General features: G+C 49.6%; 1 protein-coding gene across 1 annotated transcript in view; it reads left to right on the top strand.

The window, feature by feature from the left end:
• Positions 1 to 257: 257 nt before the first annotated feature.
• Positions 258 to 25,079, top strand: part of LOC123354629 (E3 ubiquitin-protein ligase TRIM71-like) — a 33,748-nt gene continuing 8,926 nt past the window's right edge. The window contains exons 1-2 of the mRNA XM_044996743.1: positions 258 to 668; positions 14,811 to 14,978. Of these exons, the coding sequence (XP_044852678.1) occupies positions 258 to 668; positions 14,811 to 14,978 (579 nt within the window). The remainder of the gene's footprint in view (positions 669 to 14,810; positions 14,979 to 25,079) is intronic.

The following is a 25,079-nucleotide window of genomic DNA, read 5'->3' on the forward strand; positions in this document are numbered from 1 at the left end:
ACGGAGGCAGACTCGGTGTCAGCCAGACTCAAAGTTCTGGGGACTCGCTATACTGGCCAGGGCGCTAAGTAGAGGCGGCCAGGCAGGGTTTGTTGCGCAGCAGCGAACTGGACACGACTCCGGGCGCTCCGGCTCCCCTCAGACACCGACTCATCGTCGGTGCCAGGCACTGATTCGCAGCCCGGCTTCTGCAGGAGTCCCTGCTGCTGAGGCGCCTGCCCCGCGCCCGCCTCCCCCCGCAGCCAGGCCGCTTGCAAATGGCTTCGTCTCCCGAGGCGGACTTTCAGCGCTGCCCGCTGTGCCACGAGCGGTGCACCCCGTCCCGCTGCCTGCAGGCCCTGTCCTGCCTGCACGCCGTCTGCTGCCAGTGCCTGGAGGCGCAGCGCCCGCCAGCGGCCGCGTTCGAGCTGCGTTGCCCCATCTGCCAGCGGAAGGCGACGCTCTCGGAGCCCTGGGGCATGGACGCGCTGCCCTCCTCCAGCTTCCTCCTCGGCAACCTGCAGGACGTGGTGGGGCCCGCCACCGAGGAGCAGAACCACAGCAGCCGGGGCCCCACTCCCCTCCCGCGGCAGCAGCGGCACCGCTGGTCCAGCAGCGGCTCGTCCCCCGCCGCCGCCTCTGCGGCCGCCCCGGACCGGGCCAGCTACTGCATGCGCCACGGCGACGAGGTGAGCTCTGACGGCGCCTTGGGCAACTCGGGGCTGCCTCTTCCTTCCCGTGCGCCCCGGCCCCCTCCTGCTCCCCCGCTCTCAGGGAGCTGCCTTCGAACCCCCCCCCAGTTGGGCTCAAGTGTGCGCCGGCCGCCAGCTCGCCCTTCTCCCCGCTGGGTGCCCTTGCAGGGCGCCGGGTTCCCTCCGCCTGCACCCGGCCAGGGCTCGCCCCAGCCAGTGGTTCCCCTCCCCTCTCCTCTCCCTTAGCCCTTGGAAATATCCCGGGGCGGGTTTCCCATCAGAATCATGAGTGGAACAGCAAAGTGTCTCTTGTGTGACGCTGGCTACGGCAAACTGCGAGAGGATCTTTGCGATCAGAGCAAGCAGTTCGGGATGGGCCTGAAAGGTGGGGGAGCCTTAGGTTTCTGGGGAAGAACTTGTGTCCTGGTTGACAGGGAGAATTGCTGGTTTGCCTTCAACTGGCCTGTTCGGGAGGCTTCCCCCTCCTGCCTTAAGCAAAGGGCGGGGGAGAGAGGAGATCTAACCCTTCTTCTTCCATTTGGTGTCAGTTGTTTCTCGTTCCCATGAGGGTGGTTTGATTTGTGTAAGAGCACTAGCTATAAACTTTTACAGTCTCATTGATGCTGAACCTCTAGAAGACCCACCAATGTTCTCAACAGTTCACTTGGGATTGTAAAGATTTCTATTTCAGAGGAAGAAGTATTGACTTTAGAGATCTAACATCTATTTTTGCTAACCTAAAAGTAGGTGAAAAGTTGTCATGGGGTCCATTGCTTCCTTCAAATGATGGTGGTGCATTTTTTAAATTTTTGTGTTTGTGGTGGGGAAATTAGTACACATAAACAAGGAGTGTGTTGTGAATCTGCCTTCTGGTTAGACCTGTGACATGGGGAATGTGTATCGCTTTTTTTTAAAAAAGGCAGTGTTGTTGTAGCCCTGGGGGGTCCCAGGATATTAGAGACAGAAGGTGAGAGAGTTTTTATTGGGCCAACTTCTGTTGGCCTCTCTCACCCACCTTGTCTCATTTACTTTTTTGTGGAGGAGAGGGATGGTTGGGGAGGGGGTGGGGAATGTATGCTTTCCACAGCACACACTGCTTTTATAGGCTTAAATAGTTTGGGTAACAGATTCCCTAAAACTTGAAAGCACATATAGTGAAATTAGAAACAGAGTTTTAAAGGGTCCCTGAATCAATTTTGTAGCTGATCAGAATTTGGGAATACATGGTAAACTGGCTTGAAGGGATGGGGTAATTGGAATAACAGAGACTTGGTGGGATAACTCACATGATTGGAGTACTGTCATGGATGGATATAAACTGTTCAGGAAGGACAGGCAGGGCAGAAAAGGTGGGGGAGTTGCGTTGTACGTAAGAGAGCAGTATGACTGCTCAGAGCTCCAGTATGAAACTGCAGAAAAACCTGAGTGTCTCTGGATTAAATTTAGAAGTATGAACAACAAGGGTAATGTCGTGGTGGGAGTCTGCTACAGACCACCGGACCAGGGGGATGAGGTGGACGAGGCTTTCTTCCAGCAACTAACAGAAGTTGCTAGATCACAGGCCCTGGTTCTCATGGGTGACTTTAATCACCCCGATATCTGCTGGGAGAGCAATACAGCGGTGCACAGACAATCCAGGAAGTTTCTGGAAAGTGTAGGAGACAATTTCCTGGTGCAAGTGCTGGAGGAACCAATTAGGGGAAAAGCTCTTCTTGACCTGCTGCTCACAAACAGGGAAGAAATAGTAGAGGAAGCAATAGTGGATGGGAACCTGGGAGGCAGTGACCATGAGATGGTCGAGTTCAGGATCCTGACACAAGGAAAAAGGAAAAGCAGTAGAACAGAGACCCTGGACTTCAGAAAAGCAGACTTTGACTCCCTCAGGGAACTGATGGGCAAGGTCCCCTGGGAGAATAACATGACGGGGAAAGGAGTCGAGGAAAGCTGGCTGTATTTCAAAGAAACCTTATTGAGGTTGCAGGAACAAACCATCCCGATGTGTAGGAAGAGAAGTAAATATGGCAGGCGACCAGCTTGGCTTAACAGTGAAATCCTTGCTCGTCTTAAACACAAAAGAACAGCTTACAAGAAGTGGAAGATTGGACAAATAACCAGGGAGGAGTATAAAAGTATTGTTCAGGCATGCAGGTGTGAAATCAGGAAGGCCAAATCACACTTGGAGTTGCAGCTAGCCGGAGATGTTAGGAGTAACAAGAAGGGTTTCTTTAGGTATGTTAGCAACAGGAAGAAAGTCAAGGAAAGTGTGGGCCCCTTGCTGAATGAGGGAGGGAACCTAGTGACAGAGGATGTGGAGAAAGCTAGTGTACTCAATGCTTTTTTTGCCTCTGTCTTCACAGACAAGGTCAGCTCCCAGACAGCTGCACTGTGCAGCACGGTATGGGGAGGAGGTGACCAGCTCTCTGTGGAGAAAGAAGTAGTTCGGGGCTATTTAGGAAAGCTGGACGAGCACAAGTCCATGGGGCCGGATGCGCTGCATCCGCGGGTGCTAAAGGAGTTGGCCGATGAGATTGCAGAGCCATTGGCCATTATCTTTGAAAAATCATGGCGATCGGGGGAGGTCCCAGATGACTGGAAAAAAGATAATGTAGTGCCCATCTTTAAAAAAGGGAAGAAGGAAGATCCAGGGAACTACAGGCCAGTCAGTCTCACCTCAGTCCCTGGAAAAATCATGGAACAGGTCCTCAAGGAATCAATCCTGAACCACTTAAAGGAGGGGAAAGTGATCAGGAACAGTCAGCATGGATTCACCAAGGGCAAGTCATGCCTGATTAACCTAATTGCCTTCTATGACGAGATAACCGGCTCTGTGGATGAGGGGAAAGCAGTGGATGTACTATTTCTGGATTTTAGCAAAGCTTTTGATACAGTCTCCCACAGTATTCTTGCCAGCAAGTTAAAGAAGTCTGGGCTGGATGAATGGACGGTAAGGTGGATAGAAAACTGGCTAGATGGTCGGGCTCAACGGGTAGTGATCAATGGTTCCATGTCTAGATGGCAGCCGGTATCAAGTGGAGTGCCCCAAGGGTCGGTGCTGGGGCCGGTTTTGTTCAATATCTTCATTAACGATCTGGAGGATGGTGTGGACTGCACCCTTAGCAAGTTTGCAGATGACACTAAACTGGGAGGAGTGGTTGATACGCTGGAGGGTAGGGCTAGGATACAGAGGGACCTAGACAAATTAGAGGATTGGGCCAAAAGAAATATGATGAGTTTCAACAAGGACAAGTGCAGGGTCCTGCACTTAGGACGGAAGAATCCCATGCACTGCTACAGACTAGGGACCGAATGGCTGGGTAGCAGTTCTGCAGAAAAGGACCTAGGGGTTACGGTGGACGAAAAGCTGAATATGAGTCAACAGTGTGCACTTGTTGCCAAGAAGGCTAATGGCATTTTGGGTTGTATAAGTAGGGGCATTTCCAGCAGATCAAGGGATGTGATTATCCCCCTCTACTCAGCACTGGTGAGGCCTCATTTGGAGTACTGTGTCCAGTTTTGGGCCCCACACTACAAGAAGGATGTGGATAAATTGGAGAGAGTCCAGCGGAGGGCAACAAAAATGATTAGGGGGCTGGAGCACATGACTTATGAGGAGCGGCTGAGGGAACTGGGATTGTTTAGTCTGCAGAAGAGAAGAATGAGGGGGGATTTGATAGCTGCTTTCAACTACCTGAAAGGGGGTTCCAAAGAGGATGGATCTAGACTGTTCTCAGTGGTAGAAGATGACAGAACAAGGAGTAATGGTCTCAAGTTGCAGAGGGGGAGGTTTAGGTTGGATATTAGGAAAAACTTTCACTAGTAGGGTGGTGAAGAACTGGAATGGGTTACCTAGGGAGGTAGTGGAATCTCCTTCCTTAGAGGTTTTTAAGGTCAGGCTTGACAAAGCCCTGGCTGGGATGATTTAGTTGGGTTTGGTCCTGCTTTGAGCAGGGGGTTGGACTAGATGACCTCCTGAGGTCCCTTCCAACCCTGAGATTCTATGATTCTATGAATCTATGGTATCATATACTTTTTTCCAGTATTTTTTTCATATCTAAATACTCCGAATGGAATGACAGTAAATTGATAATTGATGTCCCAGTGATGGGATGATATGTGCAGTTATATGTTGTTTAGGATATCTAACTTGGTCCTGGATCTCTTTTACAAACCCTTGTCTGCTCTGGGAATAGGATGCTCTGTGATACAATAAAACCCAGTAATAGTTATTTGACATGAGGTGCTTGTTATACCTTTTTTCTTTTTAAGAAAGCTCTGTTTTTTAAGAATCCAATTAGGGTTTTTTTGGTGTCCTAAAAACCCAAGGTGGTTGGTCTGTGCTCATCTTGTTTATTCTCAAGCCTCCCCAGGAAAGGGGGTGTAGGGCTGGGGGAAGGGGGAAGATATTAGAGGGGAGATAGGGCTCCAAGTGGTCCTCCCTAAATGTTTGTTTGAATCACTAGGTGGTGGCAGCGTTTACCTAATCTAAGGCCTGGTCTACACTAGGATCTTAAATCGAATTTAGCAGCGTTAATTCGAACTAATCGCTCAACCGTCCACACCAGGAAGCCATTTAATTCGAACTAGGGGGCTCCTTAGTTCAAATTTGGTACTCCACCCCGACAGGTGGAGTAACGCTAAATTCGCACTTGCTAGCTCGAATTAGGCTAGGTGTGGATGCAAATCGAACTTAGTAGCTCCGGGAGCTATCCCACACTGCACCACTCTGTTGACGCTCTGGACAGCAGTCCGAGCTTGGATGTTCTGAGCAGCCACACAGGAAATGACCCGGGAAAATTTGAAATCCTTTTCCTGTCTGGACAGTTAGAATCTCATTTCTTGCTTTGACATCGGGGCGAGCTCCGCGGCACCTGCAACGATGCAGAGCTCTCCAGCAGAGGAGTCAGCCCAATGCAAGAATAGAAAGAGATCCCCAGCATGGACAGACCGGGAAGTCCAGGATCTGATCGCTGTGTGGGGCGAGGAGTCTGTGCTGTCGGAGCTGCGCTCCAACAAGCGTAATGCAAAGACCTTCGAGAAGGTCTCCCAAGCCATTACACAGAAAGGATACAGCCGGGATGCGATGCAGTGCCGCGTGAAAGTCAAGGACCTGAGGCAAGGCTATCAAAAAGTCAGAGCGGCAAACGGACGCTCCGGAGCACAGCCCCAGACATGCCGCTTCTACGAGGCACTGCATGCCATTCTCGGTGGGTCTGCCACCACTGTCCCACCAGTGACCGTGGACTCAGTGGATGGCATAGTGAGCCAGGACAGTTCCTACTCGATGTTCGCCGATGGGCAAGACGACGAAGGGTCCGTGGAGGAAGGCGCAGGCGACAGCGAACACAATGCCGCTTTCCCTGACAGCCAGGATCTCTTCATCACCCTCACAGAGATCCCCTACCAACCCTCACCGGCCGTGAACCCGGACTCAGAGTCAGGGGAAGGATCAGGCGGTAAGTCGTATAAACAAGAAAATATTTATTTGGTCGAAAACATGTATACCAAAAATATAAATTCTATCTATAAATACTATATCTAAAAGTTTTTAAAGGGAAACTAAACGAACAGTAGGTCTACACAGATTGGGATGGAACAATAGTCCTCCATGGACAATTCCACAAATGCTTCAAACAGTTCCTCAAATACCCTCCGCAGGAGGTTTCGAGGAAGAGGTGCCTTATTTGGTCCTCCGGTGAAGCTCACTCTTCCACGCCACGACATCCTCAGATACAGGGGAACCATCGCCTCTACCAGCATGGCCGCGTAGGGTCCCGGTCGGTGAAGTGCTTCCCTTAACATCCTTTCTTTCTGCACTCGAGAGACACGCCTCAGGGTAATCTCGTTACTGAAGTGCTGCATCTAATTAGGGCAATTAGCGAATAGTTACTGTTCTTAATGGTTTACTTATACTTTGCATAACAAAGCCCCGCGCTTAGCAGCCACGTGCTGTAGGCCACACAGGAAAAGCATACATTGATCTTTCCCCTGCAGTGTCGGGAGTGGCTGCAAAAGGGTCATAGTATCTGATTTCCAGATTGCCTTTAGCACGACGGCACAGCTATCCGTTAACTGATAAGCATAATGTACTGTAAGGCTTACCAGGACTCTCTGCTAGAGGGATTCTGCTATCTCTCCCGACTTCTCCGCTCTCCTGTTCAATGGCGCAGCCAATCAGAGCGTAGGCCAAAATGTTGTGCTTCTCTGGAGACCACGTGACACTTGTTGTCCGGTACGGTCTTCTTCATAGAAATTGACTAGATGGTGTTCACTGTTCGCCAAAATGTATCTGTACAAGGAAATCACTAACTTTCCCCATCACACAGCTTCGGCTCCTTCCCGGACTGCCCCGGCATCCCCCTCGCAGAGACTGGCAATGATTAGACGGCGAAAGAAGAAGACTAGGGACGACATGTTCGCTGAACTGATGGCCTGCTCCCGAGCAGAGGCTGCAGAGCAGAAACACTGGAGGGAGACCCTATGTGAGCAGCATCGCACACTCATGGAACGTGAGGATAGGTGGCGGCAGGAAGACCAGCAGACCACCCAAACGCTGCTTGGTCTCATGAAGGAACAAACGGACACGCTTCGTCGCCTTGTTGATGTCCTGCAGGACCGCAGGCTGGAGGACAGGGCCCCCCTGCAGTGTCTCTGCAATCGCCCTCCCCAGCCAAGAAGTCCTGGCCCCCCCTCACCCAAAAGTACAAGACGGAGGGGTGGTAGAGGCCGTGAGAACTGTCACTGAACCAGAGCAGAGCGGCCGTGTACCCCGCACTTCTCACGTTAGAAATTTGTAGAAGTGCTTCCCTTATAGGCTCAGCCAGTCCCAAATCCAAGGTTCATCCCCCCACTGTTTATTAGATTAATAAAAGATGTTTGCTGTTAATCACTGTTTCCGTCATGTCTTTCCTGTCAGAGGATTTTTCGGTGTATGGGGTGGACAGGGGTTTCATACTTGCACGGTATAGCCTACAGTACCAGGGTACAGACTTGGGGAAAGGATCAACTGCGGGGCACACACACACTGCAGTCAGTAGGCACCAGGGTCATTCTGTGTTGTGTATGCTGCCCCTGATCATTTCGTAATGTGTATGCTTGTCCAGGGTCCTAGCGCCTGCCACGCCATTACTGTGAAGGCAGGCTGCCCTTACGATGCACTTGCAACGGATCCACGAGCCTATCCGCTGCCCTGAGCCCCAACAAGAGCCCTCATCCACGGACAGATAGTCACCCTTCTCCCACACCCATCACCCCTTCCCACGCAGAAACCCGCAGCCCACTGCCGTCATCCAAACCCCTATGCAAAGAAGGCACCACTCGCCCCTTCCTGCAAACCCTCCCCTTCATGCAGACGGACTGTCATCCGTCCCCCACCCCAGGGACCTATGTAGGAGCAGGAGGATGTCAGTCCTCTATGGAGGAAGCGGTCTGTACGTCAGTGCACACCGTGCCCAGCACAGTATGCGTCCATGTCTCAACACCAGAACAGAAATGCAAAGTAAAAGAAAGATTTATTAATAATGAGTGTAACAATTAATTTGCTTAAAAACGTGCTTTGGAAGTGGGGGAAACTTGGAGAACGCGGCATGTAGCCGCAGATCCAAATCGACACAAACTGACACAGGCCCAGGGTCAGTTTCTCTTGAAAGCAAGTGGAGAGTCATAGGTTACCCTGATCTCCGAGGAAACTTGCTTTCAAAGCCTCCCGGATACAGAGCGCTTCCCGCTGGGATATTCTCTCGGCACGGGTGTCTGGCTGAGCATAAACTGCAGCCAGGCGATTTGCCTCAACCTCCCATCCGGACAAAAAGGCCTCGCCCTTGCTCTCACACAGATTGTGCAGCACACAGCATGCAGCAATAACTACGGGGATATTCTTTTCGCTGATGTCCGAGCGAGTGAGTAAGCTCCGCCATCTCCCCTTGAGACGTCCGAAAGCACACTCCACCACCATTCTGCACTTGCTCAGCCGGTAGTTGAAGAGTTCCTTCTCTCTGTCCAGGGCGCCTGTATAGGGCTTCATTAGCCAGGGCATTAGCGGGTAGGCTGGGTCCCCGAGGATCACTGTAGGCATCTGCACATCCCCAACCGTTATTTTGTGGTCCGGGAAGAAAGTACCTGCCTGGAGGAGTCTAAAGAGACCAGAGCTCCTGAACACACGCGCGTCATGAACCTTGCCCGCCCACCCGACGTTGATGTTGGTAAAACGTCCCCTATGGTCCACCAGTCCTTGCAGCACCATGGAAAAGTAGCCCTTTCGGTTAATGTAATCGCTGGCCTGGTGGGCCGGTGCCAGGATAGGGATGTGAGTCCCATCTATAGCCCCACCGCAGTTTGGGAATCCCATCGCGGCGAAGCCGTCTATGACAACCTGGACGTTTCCCAGGGTCACCACCTTTGAGAGCAGTTGCTCAACGATTGCGTGGGCTACTTGCATCACAGCAACCCCCACGGTAGATTTGCCCACGCCAAAGTGGTTCGCTACTGACCGGTAGCTGTCTGGCGTGGCAAGTTTCCAGAGGGCTATGGCCACTCGCTTCTGCACACTCAGGGCTGCTCGCATCCGGGTGTCCTTGCGCTTCAGGGCAGGGGACAGCAAGTCACACAGTTCAAGGAAAGTGCCCTTACGCATCCTGAAGTTTCGCAGCCACTCTGTGTCATCCCAGACCTGCAGCACTATGCGGTCCCACCAGTCCGTGCTTGTTTCCCGGGCCCAGAATCTCCGTTCCACACCATGAACGTGACCCATTGCCACCATGATCTCCACTGCCCGGCGTACCCTGCTTTCTGAGAGGTCTGCGCCACTCTCCTCACCGCGCTGCCGGAGCCTCCTCGCCCGATTTCTCAGCAGCTGACTGTGGAAGAGGTGGACGATAAGGTGCGAGGAGTTGACAACGGCCATAAGTGCAGCGATGATCGCAGCGGGCTCCATGCTCGCAGTGCTGTGGCGTCCGCGCTGTCACTGACCAGAAAAGTGCGCGAACAGATTTCCCGCCGGCGCTTTCAGGGAGGGAGGGCGTTTGTGAGTGACGGTTGAATGATGACAGTTACCCAAAACCACCCTCGACACATTTTTCCCCCAGCAGGCATTGTGAGCTCTACCCAGCATTCCAATGGGCAGCGGGGACTGCGGGAATTGTGGGATAGCTTCCCACAGTGCACCGCTTCCAAAGTCGACGCTGGCCCCGTGAATGTGGACTCAGAAATTCGAATTACTGTATTTAGTATGGATACACAAATTCGACTTCATAAGGTCGAATCCACAAATTCGAACTAAGTTGATTCGAAATAGTCTTGTAGTGTAGACAAGGCCTAAGGTACAAGGGAGAATTTGTGTCTTGGGGAAGTTTTAACCTAAACTGGTAGAAATCAGCTTAGGGGATCTTTCATGTGGGTCCCCACATCTGTACCCCAGAGTTCAGAGTGGGGAAGGAACCCTGACACTGGTATTTAAAGAAGATTGGAAGGTAGCTCGCAACTGGACACTTTCTTCTATAATGTCAATAAGGTAAACTAATCACCCGAATAAATGATCTCCACCAACAAGCTTAGCACCTTCTCATATTTTACATGCATATAATATATTTTAAAAATCAATATAGTTTGAAGGTTGCGCCATTGAAAATGTTAAGGACCTACAAACCCAGCTTTATCACTTGTTTATGACTTAACAGTGGCACTAACTGCCAAATATCCCACAAGTGTAAACTTTCAGGACCATATTCTCTCTCTTTCCCCTCCCCAGGTATATAGAATCATAAAATCTAGGGCCAGACTGGACTTCAAGAGATCATCAAGTCTGGCCCCTGTGCAGAGACAGGACCAAGTAAACCTAGACCATCCCTGACAAATGTTTGTCCAACTGGTTTTTAAAAACCTCCAATGATGGAGATTCTACAGCTTCCCTTTGTAAGCCTGTTCCAGAACCTAAGTATCCTTATAGTTAAAGTTTTTCCTAATATCTAACCTAAATCTCCCTTGCTGCAGATTAAGCCCATTACTTCTCATCTTACCTTCAGTGGACATGGACAACAATTGATCATCCTCCTCTTTGTAACAGTCCTTAACATATTTAAAGACTGGTATCAGGTTCCCTCTGTCATCTTTTCTCAAGACTAAACGTGCCCAGTTTTGTAACCTTTCCTCCTAAGCCAGGTTTTCTGAACTTTTCATAATTGTTGTTGCTCTCCTCTGGACAATCCAGTTTGTCCACAACTTTCCTAAAGTGTGGCACCCAGAACTGGATGCAGTACTCCAGCTGAGGCCTCACCTGTGCTGAGTAGAATTAACATTTCCCTCCTATGTCTTACATACAGTATTGTTGTTAGTGCACTTAAAAATTAGCTTTAGCCTTCTTTGCAGCTTCATGTTGTTAACTTATTCAATTTGTGATCCACTGTACCCCCCAGATCCTTTTCAGCAGTACTACTGCCTAACCAATTATTTCCCATTTTGTAGTTGTGCATTTGATTTTCGCCCTCTTCCTAAGTGTAGTACTTTAACAAAGTGGAGAATATTTAAAAAGAAAATCACTTATTCCTTAACTATCTTTAGAACAGAACAGCCTAGTAATAATTATAAAACCAAACAGTAAATCCAGTAAAAATAGTTCATGTGATCCCTAATTATTATTATGATTATTTTTCTTTAATTTAGGAAGAAAGGGGTATCTTTATCTCCAATTTTCCTTCTCTACACTACCTGCCCCAAACAAGATGGCTGTTTATTTCTGAGGCTATATTCACAAAATATTTGTTCTTGAATTGGGCAACCGTGGATGAATGGGCAGCAGTTAATAAGGCTGCCGTGGCTTAGAGGTCATTCCAAAATTCTCTCCGTTAAATTACAACGTGGCAATCTGCCCCTGCCCTTTCATTATCTGGATATCTTCAAGAGGGGCAAAAAATGAAGTTTCAAAGAGGGGGAAAAATCTTATGCTTCCTGCCCTTATGGTTTTTAAAAACAAGAAGATAATTTAAGTGGAAGGCACCCCCAAATGTTACACCCAGAAAGAGAACTTTTTGCAAAGCAGCTACATATGTTGGTTTTGGGGGATGTGGTTGAGTGGGGGAGAACTTGAAATCTTTTGAAACTTGTCTGAGGCAAACATAAAACATAATTCTGTTCTTAAAAATGAGATAAAATGAATACATTTTGTCATGATAGAATGCTCTTCTGTAATGGAAGATTAACTTTTTATCCTTCTACAGATTGTGTTTTTACTAATCCAAGATTAGTCATAGTTTTTTAAAATGTATATGATGTCCAATAATCATGATCCAAACTCTTCCAATTTCAGTCTGCTACTCCAGAAATGGGAATTGGGGGTAGGGTGACCAGATGTCCCAATTTTACAGGGACAGTCCGGATTGTTGGGTCTTTTTCTTATATAGGCTCCTATTACCCCGTCACCCACTCTCCTGATTTTTCACACTTGCTGTCTGGTCACCCTATGTGGGGGGGCAGCAGATTAGGAGGGTCTTTTATATGTGGGTCTCTACAAATTTAGTACATATTTGTCTGCTTGAAAGAGAACCCTTATATGCATTTTTCTACTGGAAGAAAAAACTGGAATCTGCTGTTTTGGTGCAAGATCTGTGTTTGTTTGGATCTTAATCCTTCCCAATTAGAATCAATACAAAACCTTATTCTGAGCTACAGCCATCACAGTCCATTAGATTTATTGGGCACAGGGGACTCTGGTGGGGTGGGGAAGCAAAATAAACACCACGAAAAACAAGCGAGGGACAGGAAAGTTGGCTGCTGGCCCTGAACCTTGGGGCTAGGTTCAGAGAAGGAGACTGTGAATAGTAAATGATGGCAGTCAGTTTTCTGAGTCGCTAATTCACTGTGGAGTTGGCTGTCGGTGGGCATGGTGTTGTGCTTCTACCCACAGAACTCCCTTCCGTCACCCAGATAGATCTGGATTCCTTACACTTATGGTAACGAAGGGGACAGGCTGGACCTCTGATTCTTTGCGGGTACACTGGGGTGTATACAGACGCTAACACTCAGGTAAATAAAGAAACCAGTGCAGCTAAATTGCCTCTTAATATGTTGCATTATGTTGTATGAAGGTAAAAGAATTAAAACTGAAGTTGGCTCCAAAAGAGTAATGCACTTTTTGCCTTTTCCAACTTGTGCTTAGAGCAGGGGTTCTCAAACTTCATTGCACGGTGACCCCCTTCTGACAACAAAAATTACTTCATGACCCCAGGTGTGGGGACTGAAGCCTGAGCCCACCCAAGCCCCACTGCCCTGGATGGGTGGGAGGACCAAAGCCCCAGGGGCAGGGGGCGAAAGCTGAAGCTCAAGGCTTCAACCCCAGGCCAGGGGGCCTGCAACCTGAGTCCTGCTGCCAAGGGCTGAAGCAAGTTTAAGCCAGTCCTGGCAACCCCATTCAAAGGGAGTCGCAACCCATTTTGGTGGGTCCCGACTCACAATTTGAGACCTGGTGATTTAGAAGATTCTAGTAGGTCATCTTGAAGTTGACTACACTCTATCCTCCTCCAGCTGCCTTTCACTGTCTGGTCATCTTCATTGCAGAGCGAACATATGTTGAGGTCTCTGAGGGGGAGATTAGATTTTTTTTTAAAAGCTTAACTTTAAGAAAGGGTGGTGGAGCTGGAGTAAGCATGGTCATATTAAGTGGTGGTCCCGCACTGATTCTCTTTCTCTTGTAATTAAATCTAGCTTGCAAAGCCTATTGATACATCACCTTAGAACAGCGGTCCCCAGACTTTTTTTTCCTCATGCCCCCACCCCGTCTGCGCTCCCTCACTGCCTCCAAGCTGGGGCCAGAAGTGGGGTCATGGCTCTGTGGGGGGGGACGACACGGACGGGGTAAGGGCCTGAGGCTGCAGGTGGGAGCAGAGCTGAGACTGGGGCCCCAGGCATGGGGCAGCATCTGGGGCCTGGGCCCTGGCCAGGAGTGGGGCTGGGTGGCGCTCCCTGGAGGAATGCAAACGTGCAAGCAGTTAATGGTAGTGAATAAATACATGATATGGCGTATACAGAGTTTCACTCTGGAGTGAATGTGGGTTTGGGATTTAGTTTAGTTTTATTAACCAACATGATTCCATTTGTCTTAAAAACGTGGACAGGCTAATCTTTAAATTCTGTAACTAACTTACAATGTACAGTTTCTTCCTCCTAATTCCAGCTTCTTCCCAGAAGTTCCACTGACACTGAAAGTGCTGGCTGGCACAGGAGGATTGCCACAGTTCTTGACTTCAACACCAACTTTGGTGATGATGGCAAGCGTTTGCATCCAGTTTGCCTTGTATGTTCTGTCTTGCAAATAGAGAGGATTGTCCTTGTTTTTTTTTTGCTTGATGTGCCCAGTGCAACAATAGGACAGTAAATGTAAATGGCTCAGTAAGTTTATGCAATGTTTGTATATGCAAGAAAAGTTATCTGAAATGTGCAATAGGTGACATACCCAAATGGATGAATGTTGGCAGATGGTTTCCGTTCTTGAGAGAAGGGTGGGATGGACATCCTGGTACTGTATTGTTAAAGGGATGCTTACGTTAATTTTGGATAAAATGTGGTTTGTAGGGTGCTTATGCATAGGGAAGCATGCTGTGGCTCACCACCCTAGGAACATTCTAGAGAAGGCCAGGGGGAGGGGGGTGAGCTCAGCATGTGGAATGGAGAACTATGAGCATGTGATAAACCCATATATGGAAAGATTAACTCTCATTGGTTAGAGGTTATGTAACTTGTTATGGAAGTGCCATGTGCTCTAAAATATCAAGGGGAGGGGCTCCTTGCTGGAGGGACTCTGCCTGATTTTTTGTACCAGGGGCTCTCCTTTTGTTCACATTGAATAAAGCCTTGTCGAATTGAATCGAATCACATCAAATTGAATCGCATCAAAGTCCCTTGATTCTATCCCGCATCAGACTCATTGGGATCCATAAAATGCCAACAATTGCAAAGAAAACAATAACACTTCTATTTTATTCTTGTCCATGTATGAGTGGCTGCTTACGAGAGGGATCGCTTTTCCTCTATAGAAGCTGTTGTGAACACTTTGCTTACTATCCGTAATATCGCCTCTTATGGTTAAGATACTTATTTTCTTCTGTGGGTGGCTTAGTGGGTCATACCATTTTTTTCCCCTGTGTCCTTTTCCAGGTACTGCATTTCTATTGTGACACTTGTTCTGTCCCCATCTGCTGGGAATGCACCATGGGACCACATGTGAGTCATATCATTCTCAACCTCAAAGATGCCCTCCAGGATTCCAGAACCCTCACCATTGAACTACTGGGAGATGCTCAGCAAGGACGCCGGGATATTCAGGTAAGTCACTCACGTGACTAAGAGAATGTTCCCTTTTGTCTACCACCAGCTGTGCCTGCTTTTCCAATGTCCCCTGTGTGTGAAGGGCAAAAAGCTGTCCCCTATACTCTACCCCACCCTTTCCCTTGTTGTACTAGGTGATGTCTTTTCATTGTTCAGGAAGGAACTTCCCTGTCAGCAGCAAATCAAAGGAAATGCCAGCACACTATTCACATGCATCTTTATGGAGGAGATGGTATGATAGGATACCGGGCTTAGTCAATAGGTCAATAGGTTATAATAGGTACTATTTATCAGTGCCACACTGGTAAATAGTACAATGGGTCAATGATATGATATTCTTAACCTTTTCCAGAGGGTCTGGCTGGAGAGTCTTGCCCGCATGCTCGGGGTTCAGCTGACCGCCGTATTTGGGGTCGGGAAGGAATTTTCCTCCAGGGTAGATTGGCTGTGGCCCTGGAGGTTTTTCGCCTTCCTCCGAAGCATGGGGCAGGGGTCGCTTGCTAAAGGAGTGGGGGGATCGGCTTATGTGGCCTGCATCTTTCAGGAGGTCAGACTAGATGATCATATTGGTCCCTTCTGATCTTGAATTCTATGATTCTATGATTCTATGATTTGTTGCATCCTCCTTTCATAAAGAGGGACATCATGCTGTTTCCGCGTGAGACTGTGCACAATTTGACCTGTAACTTGTAGGCTCAAAGTTCTGCTCTTGTAAAGCTATCTTGTTTTGGAGGTGGCACATGCCTCATTGCTGCTGTATAGCTGCCAGCAACTATCTCCAGCTTTTTAGAACAGGGACTGTCTCTTAGTATGGCTCTGACCAATGCCTAGCACAATGGGTCCCCAAGTATGGTTGGGAGTTTTGGGCAGTGCCACATGAGAAGTAGTAAGCGTCAGCTACTTGGATTAGAATGATCTGAATAGGAACATGGATGAATTTAAGCAGAGAGTGGGTGAAGGCATTTCTGCATTCAGGGATCATAAAGCATTTTGTAAGAAAAGTGGAATGCAGCAGCGCACTACAAATCTAAATATGGGAGAAGGATGGAAGAAAATTACCATGCCCCTTCAAACTACAGGAAGCATTTTGGTAGGCAGAAAGGAATTTGACCACTGTTTCTACACTTCTCCTTAAACTGTCTCTTTTGCCAGGTCCTGCCTTGTGCAGGTTCTGCACTAGTATTAAGCTAGTGACTATGTAAGAAACGGGCCTTTAGTTCTAAGTTTTCAGATGCCACGGGCTTGTGTGTGTGCTGTAAAAGGGCCCTGAAAACAATAGCGATAAAATTTATTATCAGTCAGCCTGTATTTGGTCCCAAATAAAACTTTTTTGGCAAACCGGAGCGCCTTAGATAACTCAGAAATCTGGATGGCGGCAGCGAGACCAGATCTAGGCTGGTAGTTAAGCTTAGAGGTGTTCATGCAGGTCCCCACATCTGTACCCTAAAGTTCAGAGTGGGGAAGGAACCTTGACAGCCTCTGATCCCCGTTTACTGTTCCCCCTTTTTGTGGCAGCTCCGCTCTGGCTGTGGAGTATAGGAACTGGTTGAGCAAGTCTGGATCTGTTGTCTCACCTTGGAATGGAATGTTTGATTCAAGTATTACACATTGGTCTCCTGAGCCCAGATCCTGCCTCTCACTATGTTTGTATACGCCGGGGTGTTTGTGTAGCACAAGTGCTTTGAAAATGTCAGATGTTGTCTGTGTAAGTACTGTACTAAGTAATTATGCCTATGTGGCAAAATACCTGCCCCTCTGCTTGTTAGCTCAGTCCGTCCTAGCTTCAGAGGCACAGGCTAGGCACAAGGGAAAAAAAAAACCCTTCTCAATCTCACAAGGCCGGGCTGATTCCTTCTCAGCCAGCCTCCTAGTTCTAGTCTCTTTTCCCCCCCTGGGGAGAATGCCCTCTGTCCTGCAGCGAGTCTCAGAGTTCAGCTGTCCCTCCTTGCTGGCAGCTGCCCTGCTTCTCTCGTCCTCCTTCCCCCCTGGCTTCCTTGTCAGGGAGGGTTTAAAAAGGTCTCTAGCAACTGGGGCCAGCTGAACCTGATTAGTTTCTTCCCAACCCCTGCCCCAGCTGAACCTTATTTTGCTGGCTAAGCCTTCCTGGCTAATTGTTACCCCTCTCCGGGTAGCTAATTGGCCTGAATTTGCCACATATCCCCCCCCCCCTGCTCAACACTACGGGGTTGGGCCACTTGGGTCGGAAAACAATGTACCCTTGACAGGCCATCCGCATTGCCATGTTGAGACCCGGACCGGTGCCGAACCGTGAAGTGGAAGGGCTGAAGCGACAGGAACCATCTCGTCACTCGCGCGTTATTGTCCTTGTTCTGGTGCATCCATTGCAACGGGGCATGGTCCGTGACTAGGGCAAATCTCCGTCCCAGTAAATAATAGCGGAGGCTTTCTACGGCCCACTTTACCGCCAGACATTCCTTCTCCACGATGGCGTACTTCCGTTCTCTAGGCAGGAGCTTTCTACTGAGGTAGAGGACGGGGTGTTCGTCATCTCCGACCATTTGGGAAAGCACTGCCCCCAGGCCTACTTCCGAGGCGTCCGTCTGGAGGACGAACTCCTGCCCCCAGTCTGGGGCTACTAGGACAGGGTCCGTGCAGAGGGCCGTTCGTAGATCCACAAAAGCGGCTTCGGCCGCAGCAGACCATTTCACTATGTCCGGGCCCCGAGCCCTGGTCAGGTCCGTTAAGGGGCATGCCCTGGTGGCAAAGTGGGGAATGAACCGCCTATAGTACCCCACCAGTCCCAGGAACGCTCGGACCTGCTTCTTCCGCAGTGGCCGGGGCCACTTCAATATGGCGTCTAGCTTGTTGAGCTGGGGCCTCACCACGCCCCTCCCCACTACATACCCCAGGTATTTGGCTTCAGCTAACCCGATCGAACACTTGGAGGGGTTCGCGGTCAGCCCGGCCCTTCTCAGGGTATCTAATACTGCCTCTACCTTTCCGAGATGCGTCTCCCAGTCGGGGCTATATATGATGACATCATCAAGATAGGCAGCAGCGTACTCCCTATGGGTCCGTAACAGCTTATCCATTAGCCGCTGGAAGGTAGCGGGGGCCCCATGTAATCCAAAGGGAAGAACGGTGTATTGATATAGTCCTTCCGGGGTTGCAAAAGCCGTCTTCTCCTTGTCGGTCTTCGCCAGGGGGATCTGCCAATAGCCCTTGGTAAGGTCCAGGGTAGACATGAACCGGGCCTTTCCTAATCTGTCGATCAGTTCGTCGATCCTGGGTAAGGGGTAGGCGTCAAACCGGGATACCTCGTTCAGCTTGCGGAAGTCGTTGCAGAACCTCATACTGCCGTCTGGCTTTGGCACCAGAACCACGGGACTGGACCACTGGCTATGAGACTCTTCAATAACCCCTAGGGCCAGCATCTTCCTGACCTCTTTCCGAATTTCCTCTCTTTTGGCCTCCGGGATCCGGTATGGCTTGACGTGCACCTTCACCCCGGGCTCTGTGAAGATGTGATGGTGCACTTCCGTAGTTCGACCGGGCTTCTCCGAGAACACGTCTTGGTTGCGTTCGACCAGGCTGACCGCCTCGGATCGTTGTTCTGGGGTCAGCTCCCAGGATATTCCCACCTGGTTGGGCCGATCGTCTTTAGGGGGTGGCGCCCCCAACCCCGTTACCAGGGTTTCTCTATCCTGCCAGGGTTTCAGCAGATTTATGTGATAGATCTGCTCCAGCTTCCGGCGACCTGGCTGCCGGACCTTGTAGTTAACTTCCCCTACCGCCTCAATTACCTCATAGGGTCCCTGCCATCTGGCCAGGAGCTTGCTCTCTGCCGTGGGTAGGAGCACCATCACCCGGTCCCCCACCTGGAACTTCCGGGCCTTTGCTTGACGGTTGTAGTAGGTCCGTTGTGCCCCTTGGGCCTTCTCCATGTGTTCGCGTACTAGGGGGGTGACCCTGGCGATTCGGTCTCTCATTTGTAGCACATGTTCCACAATGTTTCTCCCCGGGTTTGGCTGCTCTTCCCAGTCTTCTTTAGCCAGGTCCAGTATGCCCCTGGGGTGCCGACCATATAACAGCTCGAAGGGGGAGAATCCCGTGGAGGCCTGAGGTACTTCCCGGACGGCAAACAGCACGTATGGTAGCAGGGTGTCCCAGTCTTTTCCATCGCAGCTGATCACCTTCCGCAACATGTTTTTCAACGTCTTGTTAAAGCACTCAACGAGGCCATCGGTCTGGGGGTGGTAGACCGACGTTCGGAGGGTCCGTATGTGGAGCAGGTCGCACAAGTCCTTCATCAGCTTGGAAACAAAGGGGGTCCCTTGGTCTGTCAGGATCTCCCTAGGTATCCCTACTCTGGAGAATATCTGGACTAATTCTTTGGCTATGGACTTGGACAAGGTATTCCGCAGGGGGATGGCCTCGGGGTATCGGGTGGCATAATCCAATACTACTAGGATGTACCGATGGCCCGGGCTGACTTTTCCAGTGGCCCCACTATGTCCATAGCTATACGCTCGAACGGGATCTCAATGATCGGTAGAGGGACCAGAGGGGCCCGCAAGCATGGTCGGGGCCCATGTAGTTGGCACTCCGGACAGGAGGAACAATACTGCCGGACGGCTGCATAAATGCCAGGCCAAAAAAACCTCTGTAGAACCCGGTCGAGGGTCTTATCCATCCCTAGATGGGCCCCGAACAGATGACTGTGGGCGAGGTCCGTTACCGCCCTTTGATGCTTCCGGGGGACCAAGAGTTGTTCGATGACTCGCTCTTGGACCCGGACTACTCTACACAGCAAATCCTTTTTAATCATGTAATACGGTCCTGGTCCCTTAGCTCTTCCCTCCACCGGGACCCCGTTCACCTCGACTACTTCTTTAAAAATGTTATGGTATAGGGGATCATTGGCCTGATCCTGACCAAAAGTCCCACGTGCGGCCCCTATGGGCCCCATTTCGGGGGGGTCCTCCTCCCCCTCTCCCTCAGAGATAGCCTTCGGGGAACCCGGCCCAACAAATGGGCTGGAGTCGGCGGGCCTGGCCCCGCTGTCAGCTGCGCCCCTTCTTTCCCCCACCAATGTAGGCGTCAGGTACCGGGTCAGGATCCTCGTCCCCCTCCTTTTGTCGGCCCTCCGTTCCCTCCGAGGTTTCCTGGGCTTCCCCGGTGGGGAGAACACGTCCTGGCCAAACTCGTGGAAAGCGGGGAGAGGGTCCCCCATCTGGGCCGCCCCTGGGCCCCCAGGGTTCTCCCACCCTTCCTCCTCTTTCCCGGGGAGTAGGCCATCAAATCCCGGGAAGTCCCGTCCGATAAGGACAGGGTAAGGGAGTTTCGGAACGACTCCTACCGTCACCTCGGTGGGGTTTCCGAGCACCTCAATGCGTACAGGGACGGTCGGGTAGTAGCCGACATCCCCATGTACACAGGATATTCCCGAGCGCGGGGCCTGGGATAGTTGGCCCGGCTTGACCAGCTTCCCAGAGACCAGCGTAATTGCACTGCCTGAGTCTATTAATGCTGTGGTCCCTATCCCGTTCAGCTTAACGGGCCGAGTGTATCTATGAGGGACCATCGTGTCCCCGACCAGACTGATTAGCCCGCACGGTCCCCCTATTTCCCCTAGTTTGCACTGCATAGGCTCCCCAAGGTTAGGGCATTGGGCAGCAATGTGCCCTAGTTCACCACAGGCATAACATCGGTATCCCCCCTTGGGCAGCCCCCTATTTTTCGGGCTGCCGGGACGCATTCCAGGAGCCCTTCTTCCCCAGTCCTCCAGTCTTTCCGGGCCTGCCGGTGGTTCCTTCACCTCCTGCCTCCCCTCCATTTTCCGGCCCGGGGCTAGGGCGAACGGGGGCCTCGGCGTAGAGGCTGGCCTCTGATATTGGCGCCTCCCTCCCCCGGGGGTCTGAGATAGTTCTTGGGCTGCCAAGTGTCTCTCCACGAGAGCAACCAGATCATCATAAGAGGAGGGGTCGTTTTGGCAGACCCACCCCCGTATGTCCGGCGGCAACCCTCTCATGTATCTGTCCAATACCAGTAGTTCTAATACCTTCTCCGGACCATGGGCCTCGGGGCGGAGCCACTTCCGAGCAAGGTGTATCAGATCGAATAGCTGGGACCTCGGGGGTTTGTCCTCCCGGTACTTCCACTCGTGGAAGCGCTGGGCCCTTATGGCAGGCGTCAGGCCTGCCCTCGCCAGGATCTCCGCCTTCAGCCGAGAGTAATCCATGGCTGCTTCCGCGGGCATGTCAAAGTAGGCTTTCTGGGCCTCCCCGCATAGAAATGGAGCCAGCAGACCGGCCCACTGGTCCTGTGGCCAGGCCTCCCGCCCGGCCGTCCTCTCGAACGCGAGGAGATATGCCTCTACATCGTCCTCTGGTATCATCTTCTGCAAGTAATTGCTTGCCCGTAGCGGTCGGGCCCCCTGGGCCCCCTGCGTCATCGTGGTCAGGGCCTTCAACTGATTCACTACCTCGGTCAGGTTTGCTCGATCTTGGGCTGCCTGGCTCATCAACAGCTGGTTGGTCTCCTGTTGCACCCGTACGGACTCCCGCTGGGCAGCCACCTGCACTCGGGTGGCCTCTTGTTGGGCCGCAGTGGCCTGCATCAGTGCCTTCAGCACATCCTCCATTTTAGAAGAAAAAAAAAATTTTTTTTTCTTTTTTTTTTGTGGTCTTCACCCTGCCCAGTTACGGCTTGCCATGGAGCCTCACTCACTGGGCGATCCCACTCCTGACACCATGTGTGGCAAAATACCTGCCCCTCTGCTTGTTAGCTCAGTCCGTCCTAGCTTCAGAGGCACAGGCTAGGCACAAGGGAAAAAAAACCCTTCTCAATCTCACAAGGCCGGGCTGATTCCTTCTCAGCCAGCCTCCTAGTTCTAGTCTCTTTTCCCCCCCTGGGGAGAATGCCCTCCGTCCTGCAGCGAGTCTCAGAGTTCAGCTGTCCCTCCTTGCTGGCAGCTGCCCTGCTTCTCTCGTCCTCCTTCCCCCCTGGCTTCCTTGTCAGGGAGGGTTTAAAAAGGTCTCTAGCAACTGGGGCCAGCTGAACCTGATTAGTTTCTTCCCAACCCCTGCCCCAGCTGAACCTTATTTTGCTGGCTAAGCCTTCCTGGCTAATTGTTACCCCTCTCCAGGTAGCTAATTGGCCTGAATTTGCCACAGCCTATTAATAATAAACTGAAAAATTACAAATCCTCTTGAAAGCTCCCAGGTACTTGGAGAATAAAGACTGTCCCAATAGAAGCAATTGCAGTATATATAATATGTGCTTTGAAATCTGAAAGTATGAACAGTACAGTATGCTCGACTTTTCCTCTGCTACTAGATTTCTGTACACTTTGCACAGTTGCTACTATACAAGTGGGTTTGTGTCCGATCAGAGAGCTGGCAGGGCAGCAATAACTCAGAGATTGGCAGTGTTTCAGTACTACAGCCATCCTTCATTGAGACCAGGGGTAGGCAACCTATGGCATGCGTGCCGAAGGCGGCACTTGAGCTGATTTTCAGTGGCACTCACACTGCCTGGATCCTGGCCACCGGTCCGGGCGGCTCTGCATTTTAATTTAATTTTAAATGAAGCTTCTTAAACATTTTAAAAAAACCCTTATTTACTTTACATACAACAATAGTTTAGTTATATATTATAAACGTATAGAAAGAGACCTTCTAAAAACGTTAAAATGTATGACTGGCATGCAAAACCTTAAATTAAGTGACTAAATGAAGACTCGGCACACCACTTCTGAAAGGTTGCCAACTCCTGATTGAGACTATTCTCACTTCCACAGTCAGCAGGGGTTTTGGAGTGACTACTTTTGACACATGCACACATTTTATTTGTATGTGGTGTATTTTAAGGTTCAGGCGATGAAAACAGGAATAAAAAGACAACAGAAGCTGAGGCAGGTCAAATACTGAAAGACCAGTCTTTGTCTTTGAGCACTGCATTTTCATCTTCTAGGTAGGTCACTCCAAAAGAACTAGAAACAATCAATAAATAGTATGACTCAGTAAACCTCATTTTGTGACTCTCTATAGGAGCATATGTGTTCTATGGATCAATATCCAACCAAAAATGGAGCCTATTCTTTTGTGGCCTTTAACAGTAGAGTATTCCTGAGGTACTTACTAAAAACCAAGCTGAGAAAACGGATACCTGAACCAAAAACAGATTTAAAAATGGACTGAACTGTGATTTCCAGAGAAGATGGAAGTGTCAAAACAGTGGATAGCAGAATTTGGAAATCTATGGAGAGCTAGGAGAGTTTGCTTCAGATAGAGTTAAAAAAATTTCTACTTGAACTGGATAATTAGACTACAAAATCAGTCTTGATTGTGTGGAGGATTCATTTTGTCTTGGATTTGTTCCTTGACTATCTTGAGGAAAGGTAACCTATTGGAGGAAAATACAAAAAGATCCACATTTATCTTAATTATACACTGTGTTTAAACGGCAGCAACAACAACAACAACAAAACCCACAAGGCTCCTTGCAGTATTGAAGTGACAGTTTTAAAAATGAGATTTCCTCATGCTGTAGCTGGAGAAGCTAGAATTCAATTTCAGAAACACTCATCTTTTCACTGCAGCAGAGGAAGCTGATAAGTATTTAGATTACTTGGCCAATTGTGGGTGAGGTAGAAGATGAGCAATTCATTTTGCATACCTCAGACTAGGACTGAATTAATCTGGGTCTGCCTACATAGCTTCACAGGAGAATTATGGATGCCTTCTGCTGAGCACTTGCTTTCAGATCCTCTTTAGTTTTATTGTTTGTTTAAATGTAAAACTGGAATTATCTTCTTCTAAACTGTATTCATTTGGCCAACGCAGTTTACAACTGAGCTGGTTCTTAGTTCTCAGAGGCCATTTGGAAGGCTGTCTAAAGCAGACTCCTAAGAGGAAGTAGAACTTTCTTCTCATCTAACTCACATATTCCAGCCCTTTAATTGAAGGGAACCTCTGTCTTGCTTCTGTGGGAGAGCTCACAGACAAGCAGACTGTGATTACAGGAATAAAAATGGGCTGCTCCCATCTCCATGCATCTTTCTCAGAATCCTCCTCATCACTCCATTCTCTCTGAGGCTGCAGTTCCCTGACCTAATCTACTGAGCCACAGAATCTCCACTGTTCCTACAACACAGAATATTTTGTTAATTTGGTCCAAGTTATCCAGGCTTTGAGAGACCGAATTTATGTGCCTGGAACTTTAATTACCCCCCCCCTTTTTTTTTTTTGGTTTCCCGTTTCCTTTTTAAAGTAACTTCCTCTCTCTCCTTGTCAAGGAGATCTTCTACCAGTCAGGAATATTGCTCCCCTTGTTTTAAATTTAGATGTTACCCATACTTATAAACAGATTATAGAGTTCTAGCCTGACAGTCTTTTACTGAAAATTATGTTCTTAAAAGTTCGTAACCCAAGTCAGATTTGATCCAGATGTCCTGAAATTCTTGCATCCGAAGAAGCTCATGCTGCAAAACGTCTGTTAGTCTATAAGGTGCCACAGGATTCTTTGCTGAAATTCTATAAACATCTTTCCTACCAGCTCATCCAATGACCGTTACCATGAGACTCTCTATACCTAGTTTGAAGCCCTTACTAGCTAGATAGCTACTTACAACACTTTTTCTCTAGTCTGTTATGAGGATTGCATTTCAGAGGATTATTTGCCTCAACTGTCAAAACATAGATTCATAGACTCTAGGACTGGAAGGGACCTCGAGAGGTCATCGAGTCCAGTCCCCTGCCCTCATGGCAGGACCAAATACTGTCTAGACCATCCCTGATAGACATTTATCTAACCTACTCTTAAATATCTCCAGAGATGGAGATTCCACAACCTCCCTAGGCATTTTATTCCAAGGTTTAACCACCCTGACAGTTTGGAACTTTTTCCTAATGTCCAACCTAAACCTCCCTTGCTGAAGTTTAAGCCCATTGCTTCTTGCTCTCTCCTTAGAGGCTAAAATGAACAAGTTTTCTCCCTCCTCCTTATGACACTGTGATAGACCCAGGCCAGTTGGGTACAGCAGAATAGCAGAAGGCAGATATACTGACCACTGGATTAACAGTTTTCTGTTCCCTGACTGACCAGAGCAGGGGCTGCGCCAGGCTAATGAGAACA

The sequence above is a fragment of the Mauremys mutica genome, chromosome 22 (assembly GCF_020497125.1).
Source record: "Mauremys mutica isolate MM-2020 ecotype Southern chromosome 22, ASM2049712v1, whole genome shotgun sequence".
NCBI classification, from domain to species: Eukaryota; Metazoa; Chordata; order Testudines; family Geoemydidae; genus Mauremys; species Mauremys mutica.